The 23,990-nt window shown below is 38.2% G+C and overlaps 1 protein-coding gene across 1 annotated transcript; it reads right to left on the reverse strand.

The window, feature by feature from the left end:
• Nucleotides 1–1,348: 1,348 nt before the first annotated feature.
• Nucleotides 1,349–23,417, reverse strand: LOC145989933 (mitochondrial dicarboxylate carrier-like). Its single transcript, XM_083125459.1, has 7 exons — nucleotides 23,148–23,417; nucleotides 21,411–21,563; nucleotides 18,358–18,524; nucleotides 10,159–10,366; nucleotides 9,147–9,227; nucleotides 6,743–6,799; nucleotides 1,349–1,610 (listed from the first exon to the last, which is right to left on the reverse strand). The coding sequence occupies exons 1-7, from the start codon at nucleotides 23,244–23,246 to the stop codon at nucleotides 1,494–1,496; spliced, it is 882 nt and encodes a 293-aa protein (XP_082981585.1). The 5' UTR covers nucleotides 23,247–23,417; the 3' UTR covers nucleotides 1,349–1,493.
• Between the last annotated feature and the right edge of the window lie 573 nt (nucleotides 23,418–23,990).

The following is a 23,990-nucleotide window of genomic DNA, read 5'->3' on the forward strand; positions in this document are numbered from 1 at the left end:
GCTGGCTCGGTAGCTCAGTGGTAGAGCAAGGGCACGGTATGCCAGAGACCAGGTTTTCGCTGAAAAAATTCTACGTATTAAATTACATGTTATGCAATTACAAAATTCATTTTTTTTCACACAAAAATGGTGCAAAATGAAAATAAACTTCAAATTTTGCAAAATTTCCATGATGATTAGTCTGATAAATTATTGTGGCATTTTTGCAGAGCCCGTGAAAGACCAAAATGTCAGAAAAGTATCGGCCAGAATCGGTAAATAAATTAATTGCAACCAATACTTTCTGATACTGATACCACTGGTATCAGCCAATACAGATACATCAGCATTGGATCTGCCCTAGTTTTAGCCATGTTTATCCATATCCCACAAATGAACTTATCCTTACAACCTATTCATTTGCTTCCCTATGCACATAAGAAAATCTTTATATGAGGTGATGCCACCATGCTTTCGGAGTTTCTTCTAGATCCAGTCAGAGTAGCCAAAAAAGTTGGCTTACAACAAACTTTTTAAGTTTTTTAAAGAATGAAACCTAATGATACCACATTGGCCAAAGCACCAATTATTAAAGTATGACTCGGGCCTTGTGCAAGCATGATTTCTAATAATTAGAGGTTAAAGTCAAAATTGTGCATTTTATATGTAAAAGCATGAAACTTGGCAAGTTAATTATTTATAGCTAAATAGTAATTTTTAGCATTGTAGGCATCAGTATACTGCATTTTGAGTCGTCATATTGGAAAATGACTCTAAAGAGCATGTAACTTTTGAATGGATGATCCGATTTCCATTTTTCTAATATGGCAGCTCAGGGTGCATTCCGCCAATGCCAATGTTTAAAATTGCAACTTAGCCTCCAGACTATCATTGTTTTATTGTAGTGTGTATGGCTCACATAGAGTATCAATCGTCAATTGAGTATCAATCCAGATTTTACATATTATTTTATTACACATTTATTTCTAGTTCGTATCTCCATCCTCTGCAAGCTCAAATACTAACAAAGGTTTCTTGTTTTTATATGCTTTTGTCTTTCTGGTCTATTGCTGGCATTGCATGTCAATGATTGCAGAATGTTCATTGACATTTAATGCTCTACTTTTAAAGGTAGACATCAGCTACTCCTGTAACGTTGTAAGTCAAGAAGATTGTCCAGGATTCGATTTTTTTAAATTCAAATTTCTGCCAAACCATTAAAAGCTGACGAAAAAGAAAGACTACGAAAGCGTTTGGAAAGTATTTGATTCCTATTATATTGCATGCCTTACACATTGAACGTTTCTAATGTTTGTAATTTTGACACTTTTCTATGAATATTTTCTCTTAATTTTTGTAGTTGTATTGGTTTAAGTATTGAAAGGTGCAAGAGAACAGACAAAAGTAACTTTATAAGCCATTTCTTGAATAAGAAGTATCTAAAACTCTTCCACCCATAGATTTTATATTTTTTATAGTACAGAAATAAAATACTCGACACTTTTAATTATTCATTAATTTACAAATCTTAATTTTTTATCCACATATCCAAAATGTTCCCGTAATTGCTCAAAAAATACGAAGGTCAGGATTGTATGAGGACACAGACGAAGCAGTGCAGGAATATAGCCCTAGAAAGAGAATGTTAGAAACCAGTCATTTTAGTAAAGCCAGTCTCACATGGTAGTTAGGTATGTCCTCACTTCTCGATCGGCTTCTAGCTTCCTTACTTAACGATCGTGTGAGAGCTTCCTTTTATTCAGTTCTCGACAGAATTAGAAACAGTCTTTAAATCCATCGTTAATACCATAGAACTACCAATCAGAATTGCACACTGGCCAGATGAAGTAGGAAATAGAAGAAAGGTAATAGATGTTTGACTGTTTATTAAAGGCGAATAAAAACATTAGACTAATACAGCTATGTAAATGATTGAGGGGAACATTTTATTTGTTGAGTGAAGGGTCTACTAATTATTATTGTTTTAAATAAATACTTCATATGTCTAAATTTCCTACTGTTATACTGTTATTTTACTTCCACAACCGACGTGAATACTATTTTGAAGTAAACACTGAACTGCCACATATGTATACAGATGTACTTCTACTCTCTGGTATGGTGGCTGTAACAAATAGACTGTGCTGTGTGTAGCACCGCAGTAAATATATGCTAGTGTTGTAATGATATATATATATTCATCATCCTCCTCCTTTGCCGTTTCCTTCCTCTGGCTGGGTCAGCATAGAAGTCAAGCCTCTCCATTTTTTCCTGGTCTTCCACCACTCCTCACTTTCCACGGTGTTCCAATCTTGTCCTCTTCTTCTAACACACTCCGTTATCTGCTCTTTCCACAGACTTATTGGTCCCCCCCCCCCCTTGGCCTTATTCTCACTCCTTGTGCATGGTAAGCTCTAACTGGTAGTCTTTCTGCATCATCCTCTTCATGTGTCCGAACCATCTCATCTGTGCCTGATCTATCCTGTCCTCAAGCTTCATGACACCCACTGTATGTCGGATCTCCTCATTCCTTATTCTATCCCTTCTAGTCTTCCTTAAAAATGATGTCTTTAGATACAATGCTTTGATATATAGTCCACCATCCATTTGTCCTCTTCTGTTTACCTCCTCATCTATTCTTCCACTTCTCTCAATTATGCTTCCTAGATATTTGAAGCTCTCCACTACCCTCAACTCTTCCGCGTCCATCTTTATTCTTGGTTCATTTCTGGCTCTGTTGAATTGTGTATTGTAATTAGTTCTTCATGGACTTCAAAGTAAATTTTCGCAATAAGTGTTCTAGGAGCAAAGAAGTGTCAATTATATATATATATATATATATATAGGATAAAAGCAAGGAGGGCCAAAAGGGCTAAGTAAAAATCAAAGAAGGTAAAAGGAAACACTCACTGGACAGTAGAAAAATTCAAAATTTTCGCTAACTTCATAGCATCATCGGTGTGAGGAGAAATAGACGGAACCGGAAGTTGGGGCCCTGCAGAGTTGCCAGGTCCCCATCGAAGAAGAAGCGGTGCGTAGAACGAAAAAAAACACTGTTACGTCACCAGGCTTGTCGTAAACTGTGAGTGTGTAGGATGACTTGGGCGGGAGGGTGGGTGAGGGTTGGGCATTAAGGCTCGTCGTAAACTGTGTGTGTAGGATGAGTTGGGAGGGGGGCGGGAGGATGGGAGAGGGTTGGGCATTACTGGGTGGCCTTGTTCAGGCCAGGTGGAGTGGTTGCACTCATGGCCGATATATAGGCCCTCTCCCATCTTTTGCGAACAGAGGTGTTGGCTGGTTGGGGTAGGAGATGGATGATCGCTACCCGGAAGCAGTCGTTGATACTGATGTTGTGGTGGTTGGTGTGGACGGCGACAGTGAAGTCCAGGTTGTGGGTGGAGGAGCGGTGGTTATTGATGCGGAGGTTGAGGGCCGTTGATGTTTCCCCCAGGTAAAAATCACCACAGATGTTGCAGGTGAGGATGTAGATAAGGTTTGAGGCATGGCAGGTCCCTTTGGGATGGAGGGTAAATTTGCCAGTGGCCGTGTGCACCTGGAGGGTGTGAGAAGTGATGAGGATGGGGCAGGTCTTGCACCTGGGGCGGTAGCATTTATGGGCAGGGGGTGTTGGATGTGTGGTGAAGGAGTGTTGTGGACCAGGATGTTTTGGAGGTTGGGTGGGCGTTTGAAAACCACTCTGGGTTTGTCGGGAAATATGTTTTTGGTTTCGGGATCACTGTGGAGAATTGGGAGAAGAGAGTGCAGTGTGTGCCTGATTTTGTTGAGGTGGGGATGGTATTGGGTGATGAGTGCAGGTGGGTTGGTGGCAGCAGGTTTCTTGGTGGTGGTGGTATGTGAGGCAGCTCGCGATATTTGCTTGGTGACCAGGATGGAGGGATATCCACGGTTGACCAGGGCCTGGTGTAGGCGGAGGTTATAATTCTGGCGGGAGGTGGGTGAAGTGTTCAGGCGCTGTCCCCTGAGGGCCAGAGAGAATGGAATGGCTTTTTTGGTGTGGAACGGGTGGGAGCTGGAGAAGTGTAGGTATTGCATGTGGTTGGTGGGTTTTATGTGGATGGAGGTAGTCAGGTGTCCTCCCTCGATGTGCACGTCCACATCCAGGAAGGTGATCTGGTTGGGGGAGTGCGTCCAGGTGAATTTGAGGGAATGGAAGTGGTTAAGTTGGTCCAGGAAAGCTGACAAGGATGGTTCTCCATGTGTCCAGAGCATGAAGATGTCGTCGATGAAGCGGAGCCGTTGGAGGGGTTGGGTAGCCAAAAACTCTTGCTCAAGTTTGCCCATGAAGAGGTTTGCATAGGATGGGGCCATTCTGGTACCCATGGCTGTACCTCGGATCTGTAGGAAATTTTGGTTTTCAAAGGTGAAGTTGTTACAAGTGAGGACAAGGTGGGCTAGGTGGGTCAGGAAGTTGGTGCTGGGGTTGTGAGGTTTGGGTCTGCTATTGAGATAGAATTCTATGGAGCGGAGGCCATGGGAGTGAGGTATGTTGGTGTAGAGGGAAGTGACCAATGGTGGCAAGGATGGTATTTGGGGGCAATGGTGGGAGGGTGCTGATTTTCTGGAGGAAGTGGTTGGTGTCACGGAGGTAGGAGGGCAGAGCTTTCACAAGAGGCTGGAGATGGGAGTCAACAAAGGCTGAGATTCGTTCTGTAGGTGAGTTGTAGCTGGACACAATGGGTCTACCAGGGTTGCCAGGTTTGTGGATTTTGGGCAATAGATAGAAGGTGGGGGTGCGGGGATTGTCGGGTATTAACATAATATGGTAACTTATTATAAGCACCACAATTTTCACACTTTGAATGTTGTGAAGTTTATGTACTTCATTTGACCAGTTCATATTGGAGAATATATTTCAAAACCGTATGAGAAGAGTTTCATTACAAAATGCAACTTCTATCGTAATATACAGGTAATGCAACTTTATGATAATATGTCCGTAAAGTGGTATATCAACTTGAAATAACATACGTTATATACTCACATTCACTGCCAGGGTTTACATGTGCTTCATTTTTCAACAGTGTCAATGTTATTCCCTTATTATTTTAATAGAAAACCTTATTTTACCACATCTTCAGTTATTAGCATCTAAACTTGTGAAGTGGTATACAGTGTTTGTGTAGTCACCATTTTGAAAGATGCGATTTTAAGGATTGTGCGAGATCCCTTTTGCTGCCTTCGCGAACTAAAGAAGGAAAAAATCTTACGGTAGTTTATGGTCGGGAAGTGAGGACCTACTTAACAACCACCGTGTGAGACTGGTTTAACAATTGGTAGACGTTTGCTCTCAATGAAGGAGTAAAGGATATAATGCAACATTTAGAAATAAAGGGTTTTCCAATAAGAATGATATGATTTTGAAATTAACTGGCAACTATGCTTCAAATGTTTCACTATAGTGGAACCATGAGCAAAACAACCTGCGCAGACCCGCAGCTCCTGTGCACCGTACCCCCGTGAGTAGGGGAGGGAGAGAGTGGATCATGCTTCCTTATGGCCCGAGCTGAAGGGAAGAAGGGAAAGTTGCGCGGGGACTTTTCGTCCCAAGGTTTTTCCCCTTGTGGTTGATCTATAGTTGTCATTTGTGTTTAGTATACTGTGACAATTCATCATGGCTAAATACACGCCTCAAGAACGTTTGGTTATTATCCAAAAATTTTATGAAAATAAACGTTCTTTTGTGAATAATTTTGAGCAAAAAATTATCTTCTCAGATGAAGCTCATTTCTGGTTAAGTGGATATGTTAACAAACAAAATTGTCATTTTTGGTGTGAAAACAATCCACAAGAGATTCACGAGAAGCCCTTGCATCCGCAAAAGGTCACTGTATGGTGTGGTTTATGGCATGGTAGCATCATCGGACCATTTTGTTTGGTTGTAGGAGATGCATTTACAGTGACTTGTACCGATTGATGTTAACAGATTTTTTGTGGCCAAATTTAGATGAAATTGATTTGGAGGACATGTGGTTCCAACAAGATGGTGCCACATGTCGCACTGCTAATGCCACTATCGACGTATTGCAAGAACAGTTTGGTGAAAGGATAATTTCAAGAAATGCAATTGTTGTGATTTAACTCCTTTAGATTGCTTTTTGTGGGGTTATTTGAAATCTATAGTCTATGCAAACAGACCACGGACCCTTGATGCATTAAGATTGAACATTGAATGCTGCATTTGTGACATTAGGCCCAAGTTATTGCACAAAGTCATCGAAAATTGGGTTCATCGTATTCACTCGTGTGCACGAAGTTGAGGTGGACACTTAAATGATGTGTTATTCAAAACATAATGTAATAAACTATGCTTCAAAATAATATAAAAAGTTTGGTTGTATCTGAAATAGTTTTTATTTTATTTCATTGTAAAATCATATTGTTCTTATTGGAAAACTCTATATTAGAGGTTTGCTGCGAGAGAACGACATGCACACATGAGGTAGTACCCAAAATTTTCAGAGCTAGTGCTACAACCTGTTACTATTGGCTACCATCACCATCGAAGTAGCACCCTTCCACATATACACACTGGTCTCAACAATGTGACACTTTTTAACTGTTAGCATATGAGAGCCTCTCCTGCTTGGAAACATTCCCCGGATGGGAACTTTTCAAGCACTTGCATAATTGTAATTGTTTTTAATGTAAAAATAAATTTACCAAAAATGAAAAAAAAAATCATGATAAATAAAAACTTGTCGATTTCATTATTGCAAAAAAATAAGCTGTTTTTTTTACTAACCTTATAGAATGCTAATGGTCCCAACTTGGCGATCTGGATAGTCAGGCCAACAATGTTCTGCAATGGAAGGAAAAAAAATAGTACTCAATAATATAGCTGTACATTTTTGTGGACAAAATAGTTACAAATAAGGCTCAAATTTGGTGCGTAATGTAACATTGCCATGTTTTAGTCATTGATAAACCATCAAACCAGATTCGTTTCTCTGTTATATTCTCTCTCCTTCATTTGGTTAGTGACACTAATAACATCTAACATTAGTGGGAACCAATTATTTGTTCTCAATCGTGAATTATTTCTCCAGTCATGTTAGATTGCAGGCAGCAAAATCCAGAGAACTGGGTGGGCAACGAGGTAGACTGTTATAAGTTTTTCATTTTCACCTGTCAAATAACCTAATGTAAAAAAATTGCGTTCCCTTTTCAGTACAAGTATATGAGAACTACCTTCTTTTTTGCAGCTATATTCAGTACACGTATATGAGAACTACCTTCTTTTTTGCAGTTATAGATTACCATAAATGTGCAATAAACACACACCCATTCCTGTTACTTTCAAATCCAAAAACAAAGTAGCCTTGTAAGTTGTGGACCTTGTGTGGTACCCTTCTTTGTTGAACTGGCCAAGGCATTTCAAATGCATTGTGGAACAATGATTCAGTGTTGCCAACTCTTCATGGAAAAGGTGCTGGATGAATGTTAAATGCATTGCCAAAATGTGTCTTGTATTATATAAAATTTGTATTACAATCAGCAAATGCCAATGATCAGCTGCTATGACTCATAAGTAGATAAATAGTTTTATAAAGACTATAGTCTTCTTGGGGAATAGGAGTCTGATTTCGATGAGAAACTATTTTAGGCAGTGGCGTGGTGTGACTTTTTGAAAAGTGTTACCGGCCATCAGACGTTATCATCTCCACATTACCCCCCCCCCCCCCAAAGAAACAACAACAACATGCCTTTGATCTAGATTTTTATTCATTTCGTTCTTTTTTTTTTTTTTTGCAATCCGCTCAATGATTTAGCCACAATCACTCCTAGAAAGAACTACCACTTATGAGAGAGTTACCGCGAAAATCCAGTGAATAGTGGTCAAGCCTTGTCAACCATCTCTGTTTCTTTGCAAAGAGGTGGGAAGGGGAAGAAGAGCCACACATTTCTCGAGTCAGTTGGACGTTTGTGCGGTGAGCAGATGACAGAATTCCCCTCCTCCAGCGGTGGAAGGGAAGTCCAGATGTACGTACTACTGTTGCCAACTTAGTTTTTGGAACAAGGTTTGTCCAAATCACGAATCACATCAAGTACTTATATTTTCATCTATTACGTAAACCGTCTCAGTTGTAGTTAAATCCAGCTTTGACTTTGCAGTCTAGCTCTAGTTGCTTCAGAGAAATAGTATCCCCGTTTTAGGCAGGATTTAGCTCTTTTCTGGAAATCCAATGTGACAACACTTGCTGATCTGGTAAGCTGGAGTAGCAACTGGGCCCCTAAACAGGCATATGAATAATCCCCTAGCACACTTGCCTCTACAAATATTTCCCCGCTCTTCCCTTGCATTGGCACCTCTTGTTACCTCTTGAGGGTAGCAGAATGGCCTGCCTCTTCGCTTTTGTCGACTGCAGAAAAAAATGTCCTCTGCAATATACACTCGACTGCAACGCTGTCGGTTAACGTATTTAACAATGTTGTTATTTTATTGAAAAAACTTTTTGATTTCTTTACATTTTGCTGTTATCTGCGGTAACACCAGTTACATGCACACCACGTCTCTGACTTTAGGTGAAACACTGTAAAGGTCTTATTCAAGGATTGAAGTTCAATCCTTTTGTTACTTTCACTTCCTCAATGATAGTGGTATCACTTGGTGGAGGCATATAGTGCCTCATCATTTGCAGTTTTGTAAGTGAGTTGCCTTTCTGCCACTTTGGCTGATTGCAACAATGAGGATGATGAAGTGACACTTGCAAAGAATGCTCATATCAAAGCTGGGATTTGAACCCAAGTACTTTGATGGCAAGATTGGATCCTATTTGGGATCCTACTAAGTCCAGTGCCAATTAGTCTATCTGTGGATAAAGTAGACTTGAAGGAAACTCCATAAGATGCTTTGTTACTCGGGAACAGAAAAGAATTGTTTATGCTGCTAACTTCTGAAAATCTTCAAGTAAATGCTTTCCAAGCATGTAAGTTTCATCCTTCTGGTTTTGGCAAATAAAGTACTGAAACCTTTTTCTTTCTGAATTTCTATGTAAAGTTGCAAGAAATATGATGTATTTTAGGGTCACGTGTTACATTAAGAGGAGGAAAAAATCATTTTCACCACACACTTCAAGTTTTATGTTTAAGATTTTATTTTAGCTTTAGTATTTTCTTGTGCAAAGTAAATGAATTCATAACTATACCTTATTTTCACCTGGTTTGGCATTCATTGCTCTTGTTTTTATCACATCTAATGGCTGGGTGAGGGTCGTCGCTATAATTCCCTGGAAATAGAATATGCTGAGGAAATGACTCGCAACAAAAAAAAAAAAAATATACCATAAAAATTCAAACTACTTCAAAATACACATGTAAATTCTAATGAGAAAAATGGAAAGGAAATGCTTACACGTTCCTGCAATTATCTATACATTAACAAACCCTAGCTTTTGATGGATAAGATAAAAGTAAAAATGAAGTCTCCAAAAAATAATTTCGCTCATATTTTCCACATGTCCACTTTTCATTTTTGTTTTCTCTTGTTCATTACATCTTTGAATTTTTTTGTTGTTTCAGCATATTGAACCATATGGATGGGTGTGTAAACTAAATGTTATATTCCTTAAATTATGAGGTCTGTATAACCGTAGGCACAGCAGAATTAAAGTAGCAATAAATATTACAGGTTTCGTAGTTGCAAATGAAATACAGTACATATTCCACTGAGTAGAAAGAAAATTAATTGCACACTCCCTGTTTCTACTCTATTGTTATTCTTTGATGATTAATAAATCTGGAAGCGATAATCATGCACGCAGTATACTTTATTACAAAGTTTGCAGTCAGTGTAAGAACGTGTACTTGTGTACTTGTACAATTACACTCAAACGTGCCCATCACCACATTTGTTCACTTCATTTTGTAGAGTGGGAAGCAATTTGCAATATTTATGCATTCCATTGTGCCACCAGTATAAAACTATCCAAGGTAAGTTAATAGTAAATAAAAAAAAAGCATTGAGACTACTTCTTTGGAGGAGTTTTCATCTCGTTCATTTCATCTTTCATTCTGATTGGAAAAAAAAAAAAAACAATATAAAAGTGAACAAAACTAATATTGGGCAATTTTCACTCGTGTATTTAGCAACATTACTTTGCAAGAAAGATAAGAAGAGATCAGACCAACTTCAAGCGTACGACAAGGAAGAATACTCACTGCTCCAGTGCTAGCGAGAAGGTGAGTAGAAATGTTATCTTTGAGGTGAACAATCTGAATAAGATTTGCCTTCAGGAGATCATAAAAGGATAATTGGCCAATTGTCATTACTACAGCTCGTACAGTTGCACTTGATGCTCCAGAGAACAATCCAGCAAAACCACTTTCTTGATACACCACTTTCAGGCCGTGAATGGCGTGTCTGTACCTTGAAAATATAAGCAAACAAAATTCTTTGGTTAGCTTAGGTGGAGTTTATGTGATTTGTTTTGTGATGTCCATCCAAGTTATTTTGTTTTAAAACTGTACAAAACAATAATAATAGTAAATCATGTTTCTTTTTCTGTTCCAAACTCAAAAAGACGAACAAGTTACAGCGAAAACTGGATTGATTTGGTTTATTTTACTTTGCTTTTCTGCCATTTTGGCTAATAGCAAAGATGAGGATGAGTGATATGATAAAATTAATGAAGGGACACTTGCTAAAAACACCAATCGCCAATCTGGGATTCAAACCTGGCATCATAGCATGCTGTGTGAACCAGTCTGCCATGGAGGTCAGCACTGGATTACCCATGTGATACATTTAACATTCATGGTTTCAATAAAGCCATGAAACTTGACCTCCATTTTCATTTTATTTTTTTCATCTTGATTGCCTGCTTCAGTAGTCACCTGAAGTTTCAAGAAATAGAGAAATTAAGGAAAACATGAACAGGGTGGCAAAGGACCTGGAAAACCGGGAAAAATCAGGAAATTTGAGAGGTCAAAAGAAGTCTTAAGTTTTTTTTTTATGCGATGGAATGAATGTGCCAGGCGTTTGCTTTGAAAGATGTCGTTATGAAGTGCTGCATGGAAACAGGACCTCTTGTTGCTATATCTCGCCCTCGACTTTTAGGCCCCTTTTATGCAGAACACAACCATGGCGCCAGAAACCAGTGATGACAGAGGGAGGGGAATTTCCAGAGGGGCAGAAAAAATTGATAAGCTTCTAAATACAGGGTGTCCGGAATGGGACTGACTGTTTTAGAGAGAGAAAGAGAGAGAGAGATCCTCTCTCTCTCTCTCTCTCTCCCTCTCTCTCTCTCTCTCTCTCTCTCTCTCTTAAAAGTGTGTGGTTTCAATATGGTTAGAGATAGGGAAGAAAGAAAACATGCATTTTGAAGGAAAACTCAAAAAGTTTTATTGGTATTACTTACAAGTCATTGGAACTCAGTATAACTCCACATGAGCTCTATTTGTGAGTCAAAATATCAATCTCTCTCCACGTATTCTGTAACATCTGAGGTGTGACAGAAGCAATGATGTTCCGAATGTGGGTTATCAGTTCAAGGTTACGAACCTTTTCACCGGAATACACAATGTCTTTCACATACCCCCACAGGAAAAAGTCCAGAGGGGTTACATCAGGGGAGCATGGTGGCCACCTAATTGGCCCATCACTGCCTATCCAACTTTCCGGAAATTCTGTATCAAGATACTCCCTCACTTGTAGGCTCCAATGTGGCGGGGCACCATCCAATTGGAAAATCACTTGAGGTTGGAAATGTTGTAATTGGGGAACTGCAAAGTTTTGTAGCATGTCTAGGAACACATTTTCTGTTAAAGCGCACCAAACATTCAATTTTGGACCGTCTGTGGAATGTTCCACATACGCATGCGGATTCTGATCCCCATATCCTAACATTGTGTCTGTTAACACAGCCAAACAAGTGAAAAGTTGCTTCATCTGAGGAAACAATGTTCGATAGAAAATTATGCTGATTATCAATCTTGTGTAGAATTTCATTGGCAAATGCTAATCTTTTTGGCTTGTCGTTAGGCTTAATTTCTTGCAACAATTGCAACTTATACACAAACGTAATCGTTTATGTACCACATTGTGCACAGTTGACCTTGGAATTCCCAGCTGCCTGCTCGCTGCGCGAATTACTTTCTCGGGCTACGTGTAAAACACTCTCTTATTGACTCCACCCGTTCGTCTGACACACGTGATTTACCACCACTGTGAGGTTTCACTACACTCCCTGTCAATAAAAATTGTTCCTTCCATGCCTGGATACTGTTGCGTGATGGAGGATCTTTGTGGTAAACACGTCGGAAGTTTCGTTGCACTTGAACAACACTTTTTGTCTCTGCAAACCACCACACGCATTGCGCCTTTTCGAGTACCGACGCCATTTTTCGTTTCAGCGATACTAGCGCCATCACCGGTAGTCGTACAACTATCAAAATTTGCTGAACAAAACTTTTTGAGTTTTCCTTCAAAATGTATGTTTTCTTTCTTCCCTATCTCTGCCCATATTAAAACCACACACTTTTAAAAACCGTCGGTCCCATTCCGAACACCCTGTATTACGTGGAAAATTCATTGATTTATCATTTGTTCTTGTCTGCATGGGAGTAGTAAAGGGACAGAACTGTCAACAGAAGGAGTGGATTGGGGGGTGGGGCACCATCTGATAGATGTCGTACTACGGCATTTTGTCGGACATTCTGAAGGAACATTGAAACAAATAAGGCCGCTATGCAACCCTGTAATTTGTAGAATATCATGCTACAGCATGAACATTGTAGGCTCCATTGATGCATACGATTTTTGTCGGATATCATAGTCGAATTAATGTTGAACTTTGACAAAATGTCTCACTACAACATGCATCAAAAATCGCATGCATGGCAGTCTTGTGGAATTGATTTTTGTTGAATGTCTTCAGAGTGCAACATCTGACAAAAAATCGCATGCATAAACAGAGCCTTGTATATCCAAGTTTCTCTGGTGTTGTACCACATTTCATTCAACAAACTTTTTGGGTTTGTTTGTGCATGCGATTTTTGTCAAACGTTACAGTTCGATATTTGTCATTCTGCTACATCCGACAAAAATGGCATGCATTGCTCTCTTGTGAATCAGATGTTTCTTGGATGTTCCAGTGTGACATTTTTTGTATTTTACGATGTTTGTCGGATGGAACATCCAACAAAACTGAGTCTCCTTATTAGTCTGTTGTTGTTGCATCACTGCAAATATGCTGCTAGAATTTTATTACTCTTCTGGCTCATTTAACCTTATTTAATGTAGCAATGCATACGAAGGTTTTCTTTCGTCATCCAGATGTAATATTGGTTTTGCATAAGTTAACGTACATTTACAATGCCATTGCACTTCGATATCAAGAAGAAACCATAAAATCGGGACGTAGTAGTTGAAGAATAATATCACGAAAAAGTGAAACAGAAAGCTGTATTGGTAAATGTTATACAAATTTGACAAGTGCATACACCCAACCTCAACACTCCCATTGCAATTCACAACCCTCTCTGTCCTGTCTGTTTAAACTAGTGAGAGATGGTTATTAATCGGTCACTGAGTGAAGTTAATGTTATGAAATAAAATACAAATAATAATTACTTTAATATAATTACTTGAATAATTTCTCTGCCAGTCCTGCTAAATGTTCACTTTTCATATACTGATTTATACGAGTGGCATCCAGAAAGTAAGTTCCAATTAATAGGGACCTTGATATTTCTCAAACGCGATAACAGTGAAAAATGTTAATTGCTACGAAGTAGTGTTTATGAATGTGCAGTGATCTCTGGACACATTTTTCACCCGTTCAAAATAGCGAAATAATGCAAATTTGGCATAAATGTGAATTGTTGGTATTTCTCACGAATTTTTTAAAAAAATGTGCTTTAACAACAAAAAATACAGCGATATTCAACATTCTTGTCTTTTTTAGGCTTAAAAAATAAAATATGTCATATTTGTGCATGTTAAGTTTTCCAACATTTTATCCAAGAGAAAAATATAATGCATGTTATATGTGAAATAATTCCAACAGCCACATTAAATCACGTATTTCCCATGATTTTTTCAACTTCTATCAGAACAATTGGCATCACAGAGCAAAGTGGCGGGGTTCTGACAGGAGATTGAGTGTGTATCTACTGTAACACTGAGCCGCATCATCAGTATTTGTAGTGAGAAGTGGTGCAATTTTAGCGGAGATAGAGTGCTCACCTACCGCCACAGGGGAGTCATAACATCAGCATTTATTGAGCTAGAAATAATGGAAAATAAATTCCTCAAAAATCGGTTCCAACATATTAAACTATCACGAAAATACGTAGACGATGTGACCTACAATTTAAAATAATAGTTTGAAAAGCACACTGAAAGTATATGTTTTGGTATATTTGGCAGAAAAAATGTTCTAAACTAAAAACGCGAATTTTGAGAAACTTATCAATGAAAAAGTAAAGAAAAATACACAGTGCGGCAATTTGGTGCAAGCTTGCTGTGGTGCGAACAAGTAACGGGTATCTCACGAACAATCGACGCAGAGCTTGTTGACCTTGAGCGACATTGCTGCTTGTGGCATTGTTGAATGTGGGCATGTGTCGTGAAAGTGCATCCGTCGTGATTTCAACATGGAACAAAGAGCAAATATCAAGGGAGCTCTTGGGTAAAACTGCTGCGGAAACGTTTGACATGTTGTATCAAGTCTATGGGGACAATTGTTTATCCTGTATGCGTGTATTTGAATGGTTCAGGCGTTTCAGTAAAGGACGGGAGCCAATTGCACATGACAAGCATCCAGGTGTAGCAGGGACGGTGAGAACACCAAACTGGTTGAGAAAGTGAGGATAATCATTACTGAAGACTGAAATTTCAGACAGACTGTTACTGCTGCATTTTATCTTGAGGTACTGAAACGTTTGGTGCAAAAAGTAACACTGTGAGGCCCGAGTATCGGGATGATGGCAGGTGGCGTCTGCTCCATGGCAGTACCCCCAAGTCGCAAGACTGTGATTGCGAAGAACTTTTTGACCCTAAATTGACTCTGTGTGTTGTCACACCCTGCCTACTCACCAGATATGGCTTCGTGTGATTATTTTTTATTCCCTATACCAAAATCTGCACTGAAAGGTTCCTACTTTTATGATGTACCAACAATCAAGAAGGCTACTACATGGATTTTAAAAAGCGTTACACAAAACGAATTTCAGCAATCCTTCCATGCACTGGTAGGCATTGCACTACAATGTGTGGATGCAGGAGGGTCCTACTTTGAATGATCCAAGGTAAATAACTTTTTATGAAGACTAGTTTATTTTTTACAGCACCAGTCTCGATTTCAAATTGCCGCACTGTATATAATGCCAATTTTTGGTGCCATAATATATCGGTAGCTGTTACGTGAAATTGATTTAAAATTTTTGGGTGTGTCGCCATTTTGCACCTTTGAGTATATACGGGAAAAAATCCCATTACCTTTATACAGGGTGACAATTAATGAACTATATGAAGTAAAACGGAAATTAGTGACAAACCACGCAGTACACAAACTGTATTGCACATGTAAACGGCACTACAGACATTCGGATTTAGGTTATGACATGTTTGATATGTCTGCCATCTCTGGCGATGATGTGGGGCAGAGGAATAGCAAAATTCTGCATGACCCGCTGAAGTGTTGAAACATCGATGCTGTCGATGACCTCCTGAATGGCAGTTTTCAGCTCGGCAATGGTTTTGGGGTTATTTCTGTACACCTTGTCCTTAACATAGCCCCACAAAAATGAGTCACATGTGTTCAGATCTGGGGAATATGGCGGCCAAGCGAGACCCCTTCCAGTGGCCTCTGCGTAACCCAGAGCCAGAATGCGGTCTCCAAAATACTCCTCCAGGATGTCAAACTATTCCTTTGCGCCTAAATTGGACTGTTATTGCTAGCATAATAGGCCTTCACAAGTGATATACGATCCTGCACGCTGTACCGTGACATTTTCACTTGCAAATGGCCGACATCAACACGTTGCGTGCGCATACGCATACAAATTCTGATCATGCCCTGTGGCCAGCCACGCAGTTTGGACATCATCACGCGAACCATTCAGAAATTATGACGGTTTTATTTCTTATAGTTCATTAATTGTCACCCTGTATTAAAAAGGGGTATGGAACATAACTTCCAAGGTATCAAACTCGCACGAACATAAGTAGGCCATGTGACCTACAATTGAAGACAGTAGTTTAAAAATACCATGAAGGTATAATTTTATGTATATTTTCCACGAAATGTGCTTAAATGAAAATGTGAATTTTGGGAAAAATAACATCGAATATTAAAAATAATATAAAAGAATAACACCAAAGATAATGAAAAATCAAAGTCCCTACCGGTTAGGCATAAATAAAGAAGAATGTGAGTAGTAATTTATTGCATTAGTTAGAGTGACTCCTAACCTAATTTTCGGCGGAATCACTACCGTTGTTCTGGCAGTTGTTGTAGCATGGCATTAAATTTTGTATGCCATGCCATATGTGTCTCTCAGCAAAGACTGGAACTATTTGTACTACAGTGTAACTGTCAAAACCTTGTCCTGCCAGAAACCTCTTCAGCTGAACAAAAATATGAAAGTCGGTACATGCAAAGCCGGGACTGTGGTCCAAGATCTCTCATGATGTGATGCAAAAGAGCCCACATGTTCTCAGCTGTATGGGGTTGTGCACTGGATTGGCCTTCCATAAATTGTCTGCACCATCGTCTGACCATACTATCGCTCACGACGTCGGGCCTGTACATCTCACACAATTACTGGTGGCTATATGCCGGATTCTGAGCGTGCAACAATCTGATTACCACACGTACCTCGCAGTCGACGGGAGAGAGTGTATGAGAGTTGTCATCTGTAACCTAAAATGGTTGCGCTGCGACTCCACCAGATTGCATCCACTTTTTTCTGCCTACATATGTGTGTCATCCTCCAACCACTAGCGTCGCGTACAGATACCATTGGAACTTTTTCTGGATGCTCCTCGTGTATAAACTTTTGGAAGCTGTTATCAATAACATGTTCCTGTTTTAATATTTGATTAGCTAAATCAGGCACCTGTACAAAGAAGTAGATTCTCCTTCTATAAATTGCTTGCATTAAATTTTTTTTTCATACATCCCTATATACCCTTTTTGCCAGCAATAATGGTATAACTGCATGTAGTCAGTTTCACAGTATTTCATGTGGATATACTGTGGATGTTTGTACTGAAGGAAACATCCCATTGATAATGAAGGAAATATGACACTTTGTTTTGTACGAATCAATTGTTTCACTTATGTGCAAGAGTTAAGTTGTTTGCTTCATAGATAAAAGAGAAGTAGGTAGGTTTATGCATCAAAAAATAAGTCTGCACTCATGGTTCTTGCAAGCAGAGGGTTCCAAACCTCAGTGGAAATATCAACATATAATGACGAGAAAGGCTAAGGATATTGAAAAATTACAAAACTTCTTTTTTCATCAATCACACTTCACTCTAATCTCATTTAGTCATAATTTTAAAAATAATCAATTAAATTATTGAAAACTGGCTGCATATCAAAAAATCCCACAATCCCTTCCTAGCTTGTGAATTGTAATAATTTTCAAATTTTCAATTTGCATTTTGAATACAAATCATAGGCAAATGTAAATTTCTTGGAAGCTAGTATGGGTACTTAATACAATACATACCTGGATCTGTATGACTTTCTTATTTCCATTTGCAAGAACATGGATTTGGTTTATATTTGTCAGGAAAAAATGTAAATTTTGTCCTGGAAAACCTGGAAAAGTCAGGGAATTTTATTTCTGCTTGTTTGTAGCCACCCTGATGAAGCATTTTCTACCATCTGTATCTGGTTATAGTAGGATGCAGCAGTGGTAGTTGAAGGGCATCCTCCCTAGTCTAGCTGTTAATGTTTGGTAGTTTCAGCGGGAATTACATTTCAAACAATATCCAAATGAAGATGCTGCAGGAATTTCTTGGGGTGTGCAGGATCTCGAAAAGTTGGTCAGGAACGAGAAACAAGTTGCCCATCCTGATACCAACTTTGGGAAATGATTACCAGACTTTTCAGTATCCCAAACAGTCGGGAAATTCCCAATGGTCATTTTTAAAAGTGGTTAATTATCTATGTTTTCTGCATTGTAAGTGCATGAAACTTCATGGAAATTGTTAGTTCCTATTTCATAAATGCAGAAGCAATCACTCAAAGGAAAAATGGCGTGTAGAATTCGAGATTTTCACAGTGTCAGTTAGTCTCTGTTCCGCAGAGCCGTAGGAATTTCCCCTACAGGATTTTTTTCAAAAACTACACTTGTAGGATTACTGGATAATGATATTTTCCTGTAAGTAGAATTCTCACTCACTGTCTTCGTTGCTCCAGGGGAAGTTTGATGTCATTTTGCATGCGAACGTTCACCAAATCTCCAGGAGTTCCAACAAGACCTCCAAGAGCACCAGCAAAACCAGCCAGACCCACTGCTTTGGGGAAAGATAGGTTTTCTCCTTTCTTTGTAAAAGACTTCTTTCCAGCCTAGAAGTAAAGAATAAATTATTCATTGTCATTATTTCATCATGGTTTTTCTTAATTTAGGTTAAACTATTGAATTATATGCAGCATCTAACATCAACAAGAGATGAATCATCATTAAGAGCAAACAGGAGTTTTAGGGATGAGTGAAAGACATTGTTTGTGGGCTAATGAGATTCTGGTGCCCCTATACCACCTCTGCTGTTACCTTGGATATGGGGACTTCAGTTTTGGTCATAATTTTTCCAAAATATGATTTTTAATCAAGGCATTCTTTGATTTGTAAGATTTATTCTATATTTTGTTGAAGAACTTGTCCTCATAGAACATAATGGTGCAAGATCAGGTCGTTACACATGAAATTTCAGATTTGATAGTGAAACTTCAAACAACAGTAACTCAGTGGCAAGGAACTAGGCTAGACCGTTCTATGCTATACATTTCTCCCAATGAGATACTACTGCATTAATGCCTCTTTCGTGGAAGTGAGCGTTCTGTACTCTAGCAACTCCTCATAGGCGATTTTGAAAGCTGCTTCATTGGTGAACCTTTTCGCCACCAAATAATGGTCCAAATGTGTAAGAAAGTGGCAGTCGGTTGGCGAGAGATCTGGTGAGTATGGTGGATGTAGAGGAGAGGAGAGAAGTACACGTATTGGCTAACATCCATATTGTATCTATATGGTCGCGTGGCATGCCTTCAACTTATGTTTTCTTGAAATCCGACATTTCATGTGCAATGACCGATAGCAGAGTGGATAAAAATCATGATTTTTTATTTTAAAAAAACAACATTTTTGTTGATTTTTAAATTTAAATCCGATTTTTATTTTTTTTAAAAAAAATCATGCTTAAAATTACTTGCATGGATTTTGGCACCATGCACATAGATATATGTTTTTTATGGAAAGGCTTTTTCTAATAAATGGCCCTGTAAAGTATTTGAACAGTTTGATTAAAGCAAATAAGAAATGTACATAAACATAACATTTTTCTGTTTCTGATACTGTAACTACGTACTATGGAGTTTATTAATTAAACTAATAATAATTTCAGTAACTTTTCTTCCAGTGAAACTAAAACATTCTGGATGTACTCTATAATTGTACCTTAAAATATTAACTTTAATATTTTTATAGTGTTTGTACCTGAATTTTGTTTTTTAATGATAGTTTGAATAATATCAGCTGCTATGTTTATTTACAGTCTAATGATATTGACACTATTTATGGTTTAACATGATTAGTATTTTGTATATTTTCTACACAAAATGTTTGCTATTTTTGCCCTTAAAATTATTGAATTTTAAGTTAAGAGAAATCATGTGTTTACATTTCCTTTCGTATGAGCTTCGCACCATCAGTACATATACCGGGTTATTCAAAATGATGGATACACTTTCATTCATGTATATTTCCTTGAATATACATTGAATATGAATAATATACATACAAGAGAGAGGGGAAGGTCTAAAGTTTCTAATACTACCGCTAGAGCGCAGTTGCGTAACCTAATACTCGAGTGCGCATGCTCGTGCCACCAAGGACCCTTCAGTTCAGTTCCGAGTAAGATGGCCATCGTGCAGCACAAGGTTTTCTGCGTGCTTGAGTCGGCAAACCTGAATCGGCAACAGCAGTGCAGCGAGCATTCCGTCTTCGATTCGGCATAGAACCACTATTTAGGAGGAGCATATACCGTTGGTTTAACCAATTTCAGCAAACTGGATGTCTCGGCAAAGGAAAAAGCACGAGCCGACCTCGTGTGTCAGAGGACAATGTAAGACGAATTGAAGGCAGTTTTGTGCGCAGTCCTAGAAAGTCAACTAATGCAGCTAGCTGAGAACTTGGAATACCTCAAGCAACTGTATGGCGAGTTTTGAGACGCCGTTTCTCAATGAAGCCCTTCCTCACCGATGGATAGGTCGCATAGGAAATGAAGACCTGACTCTTCTGTCGTGGTCCCCGAGATCTCCTGATGTCACACTATGTGAGTTTTTCCTGTGGTGGTATGTCAAACTCTGGCCAACCTGCAGAACCGTATCACAGCTGCAGTGAACTCGGTTACACAAGAGATGCTTCTTCGTGTGTGGAATGAGTTCGGCTACCGCTTAGATGTTTGCCGAGCAGCAGGTGGCAGCCATATTGAACATCTGTAACCTCTATTGTAAGATTGTAAACTTTAGACTTTCCTCTCTCTCTTGTATGTATATTATTAATATGTAATGTATATTCAACGAAATATACATGAATGAAAGTGTATCCATCATTTTGAATAACCCTGTATTTTATTTCCTTTATTTTCCTATCTTAGAACCATTAAATGAGTACGAGACCAAGAGTAATGTACTTTCACCAAAAGTGTTTCTGATATCTACAAAATCCGTATGTATGTTATTGTATAAATTATTATTTAGAGTGATTTAAATCGGTGATTTTTTAAATCAATCCACTCTGCCCGATAGTAGTACGAATTTTAGCTTTCCTGGCAACAAGTGTTCTCAGGTTACCAGCCAGGTTAAGCCAGCATTAGAGTCCAACATTTCAAGGGCATACATTGCTTATATCTTCAGGCACGTGCTTGAAATGTTGGATGCTAATGTTGATTTAACCTGGCAAGTAACCCAAGAATGCTTGTTTGAACCTAAGTAGTTATGATTCCCCCTTTTACAATCAATCAGAGAAGAAACAGTATAACCATCGACTTGCTTGTGTTATTGAGGCTTGTTCAGAACTCGAGGATTTTTATCAGGTTAAAATGCATGTAGCATAGTGGCATTTTCCTTGAGTCCTCTGTGTGATTCATCATATCAAAATTTATATCTGTAGAATATTGATAATATAAAAAAAAAATCTAAACTTACTCATGATAATTTGATACTCCATGCACTTACCTCATAGACCCCAAACCTTGTAGTAGAGTATGTAAGTTGGCGAAGTATAGAACCAGATATCCCAGAATACAAAGAAAGGATGCCTTCAGATCGGATGATATCCACAGTATGCTGAATAATTGAAATACCTTTTTCTTGTGTTTGAAGATGGACCTATAATGAATATGCAATTATTATCATTGCAAACATACACATGATTTTATATGTTCGTGCAAAAGGACATATTTTATCATAAAAACGTTATGAAAAATGAAGGCTTCTTAGGTATTTTCGTCAGTGACATTGATGAATAATATGTATATTTTTCTACGTAAGGTATCTTCCAATGTAAAACATAATATTCAATAACTGCTTACAAAATTACTTAATGTAAGTTTTCCATATACCATTATAATATTTAGAAAATAAAAACTAGGCTTGAACCATCGATAATATAATAATACTAATAATAATAATATATTCACAAGGAACATATTTCATCCAGGTCTTCTTCAAGAAAAATAAAACATTATGTAAAAGGTAAAAGTTCAAGATTTTTTTAAAAAATGAATGATGATGTACAAAATGACAGCTATATGGGTACACCCATTGCTTTTTTTCTGGGAAGAAAGTTTCTGGTACTCTTGAAGTTCGTTTGTTATTGTGTTCATTATAAGAATGTTATATGTTTGTAAGTGAACATCTACAAAAAGGTGTTTGGTACTACTTTACTATACCGGAGACACCTATCAATGATTTATTTCGCAATTTTTTACATTGCTAACATACTATTCTGCATTGCAGAACATTTCTTTAGGTGAAATAATGAATTCCTAACGAAAATAATGTATATTTCTTACATTAACGAGTACTTACTGTTGTTCTTTATTTCCCACAAATCATCCACCGGTAGCTCCAAAAACCATTGACGTTAACCCAAAAATTCATGATAGCCCCACGAACCATCACGGGGACGAGGTATGCCTACTAGGTTAGGTCTGTTAGGTTAGGTTCCATTAGCACTCCTTTTGTTCAATTTAGCATATAGGGACAACATCGGTTTTTCTCGATGAAAGAAAATACACGGAATTATTTTAATTTTAACCTTCCACGTCCTGCATTCCACTTTTTTCTTCAAGATTCCGTGTTGAATTACAAATTCCACGGCATCTTCCACAGCGGCAACAACTTCACGACACATCCTCGACACGTCATCTTGTAGCAGTAGCAATAGTGCATATTGTGCTCTTGTGCAGAAAGCAAATGGCGGCAGCAGCAATAGTGCGTCGGAAAGAGATTTTCGTAGAAAACCACATGCATTCGCATTAAAATGGATCAAAACTACATTCCCAAACATCAACAACGCTACAGAAAATGATTTGCGTAAGTACTTTCTCCTGTAAATTTGAAGAAATCCATCTCCGGTATAGTAAAGTGTTATCTGGTGTTTGACAGTGTACCAGCAGAAAAAAACACTGGGTACATCACTTAATTGAATATTGTTTTCATATATGTGCATGTACACTTATAATGAAGCAAAGTAGTAGTACTTTTGAATGTAGAAAGAAGGCTTTGCTGCAATTAAAACCAGTTTTCTCGCTAATCCATCCACAATTGGCTATTGGTTGATTCCCCAGTGTCGGGCAGGTTTTATATTGTATAGTTTCAATATGCATTCATGCATCTTTGAACTTGACTCAATATTGTGAAGTAGAAACCTCAAACTTAGGTTGCAAAGCTCTAAAAAACATTATTTACCTTCAGCAGATCAAGTGGATGAGTCACACATGCAGCAAGGCTAGCTGCAATCCCACCAAAATACCATCTGCCCTGTTTCTTCTCTTTATATTTTGACATTTCTATAATTTTACTTACTTACATCATTAGACTTTGGAAACTGGTCATATATGAAACTCAAGTAATATTCTACAGAGATTGAACTAGATTCATGTTGTTTAATTGCTAAGGAACTGCTTATGTATAACTATTCTCAGATTCATGTTATTAACAAAGTTTTAGAAAAGAAGACACCCTAGGAACCAAAATTGAAGAAAACAGCACAATATCACAGTGTCAATATCCAGGTCTGTTAGTGTGTAATAATATGAATCACAAAGTTCCCCAAATTCTGTTATTACCTTTTTAATATGTATATGTGTATTATGTATGGGGGAGGGGGTTGCAGTTACCACTTCGGTTTTATCTGAGTTCTTTACTGCCTTAATTTGAAAATTTAGTTTTCTCAAAATTTCTAGGGAGCTGTAGCCCCATTTCCAGATCGACTTTCAGCTTCCTAACTTGTAAGAGCTACCCCAAATCCCACAGTAGTTTTAGCTTTCATCACAAAACAAACAAACTTGTTTTGAATTTAGCAATAAAATGTCAATTTCCCAGGGATGTAGCTAGGTTGATCACTTGGGGGAAAGGGGGGGGGGGGCTAATGTCATAATTTTCTCTATCAAACCATTAAGAAAATTAACAACATTATGTTTAGATTTTTAGAATCCTGCAGGACTTTTGATACATTTTTTCAAAACGTTCAATTTTACATTAGCTAATAATGGAAAACAAGAACACAAACTATATTTTTGAAAACCAGAA

The sequence above is a fragment of the Lepisma saccharinum genome, chromosome 7 (assembly GCF_977018435.1).
Source record: "Lepisma saccharinum chromosome 7, izLepSacc3.1, whole genome shotgun sequence".
Classification (NCBI taxonomy): domain Eukaryota; kingdom Metazoa; phylum Arthropoda; class Insecta; order Zygentoma; family Lepismatidae; genus Lepisma; species Lepisma saccharinum.

What these genes read in the sequence shown, in the direction of transcription:
- LOC145989933 (XM_083125459.1), bottom strand. Translation starts at nt 23,246, where the DNA reads ATGTCAAAATATAAAGAGAAGAAACAGGGCAGATGGTATTTTGGTGGG. An exon ending in TTCTCGCTAGCACTGGAGCA is followed by an intron (nt 9,228 to 10,158) that starts GTGAGTATTCTT and finishes TTCTATTTCCAG; the next exon opens with GGAATTATAGCGACGACCCT. An exon ending in GACCATTAGCATTCTATAAG is followed by an intron (nt 1,611 to 6,742) that starts GTTAGTAAAAAA and finishes TTCTCTTTCTAG; the next exon opens with GGCTATATTCCTGCACTGCT.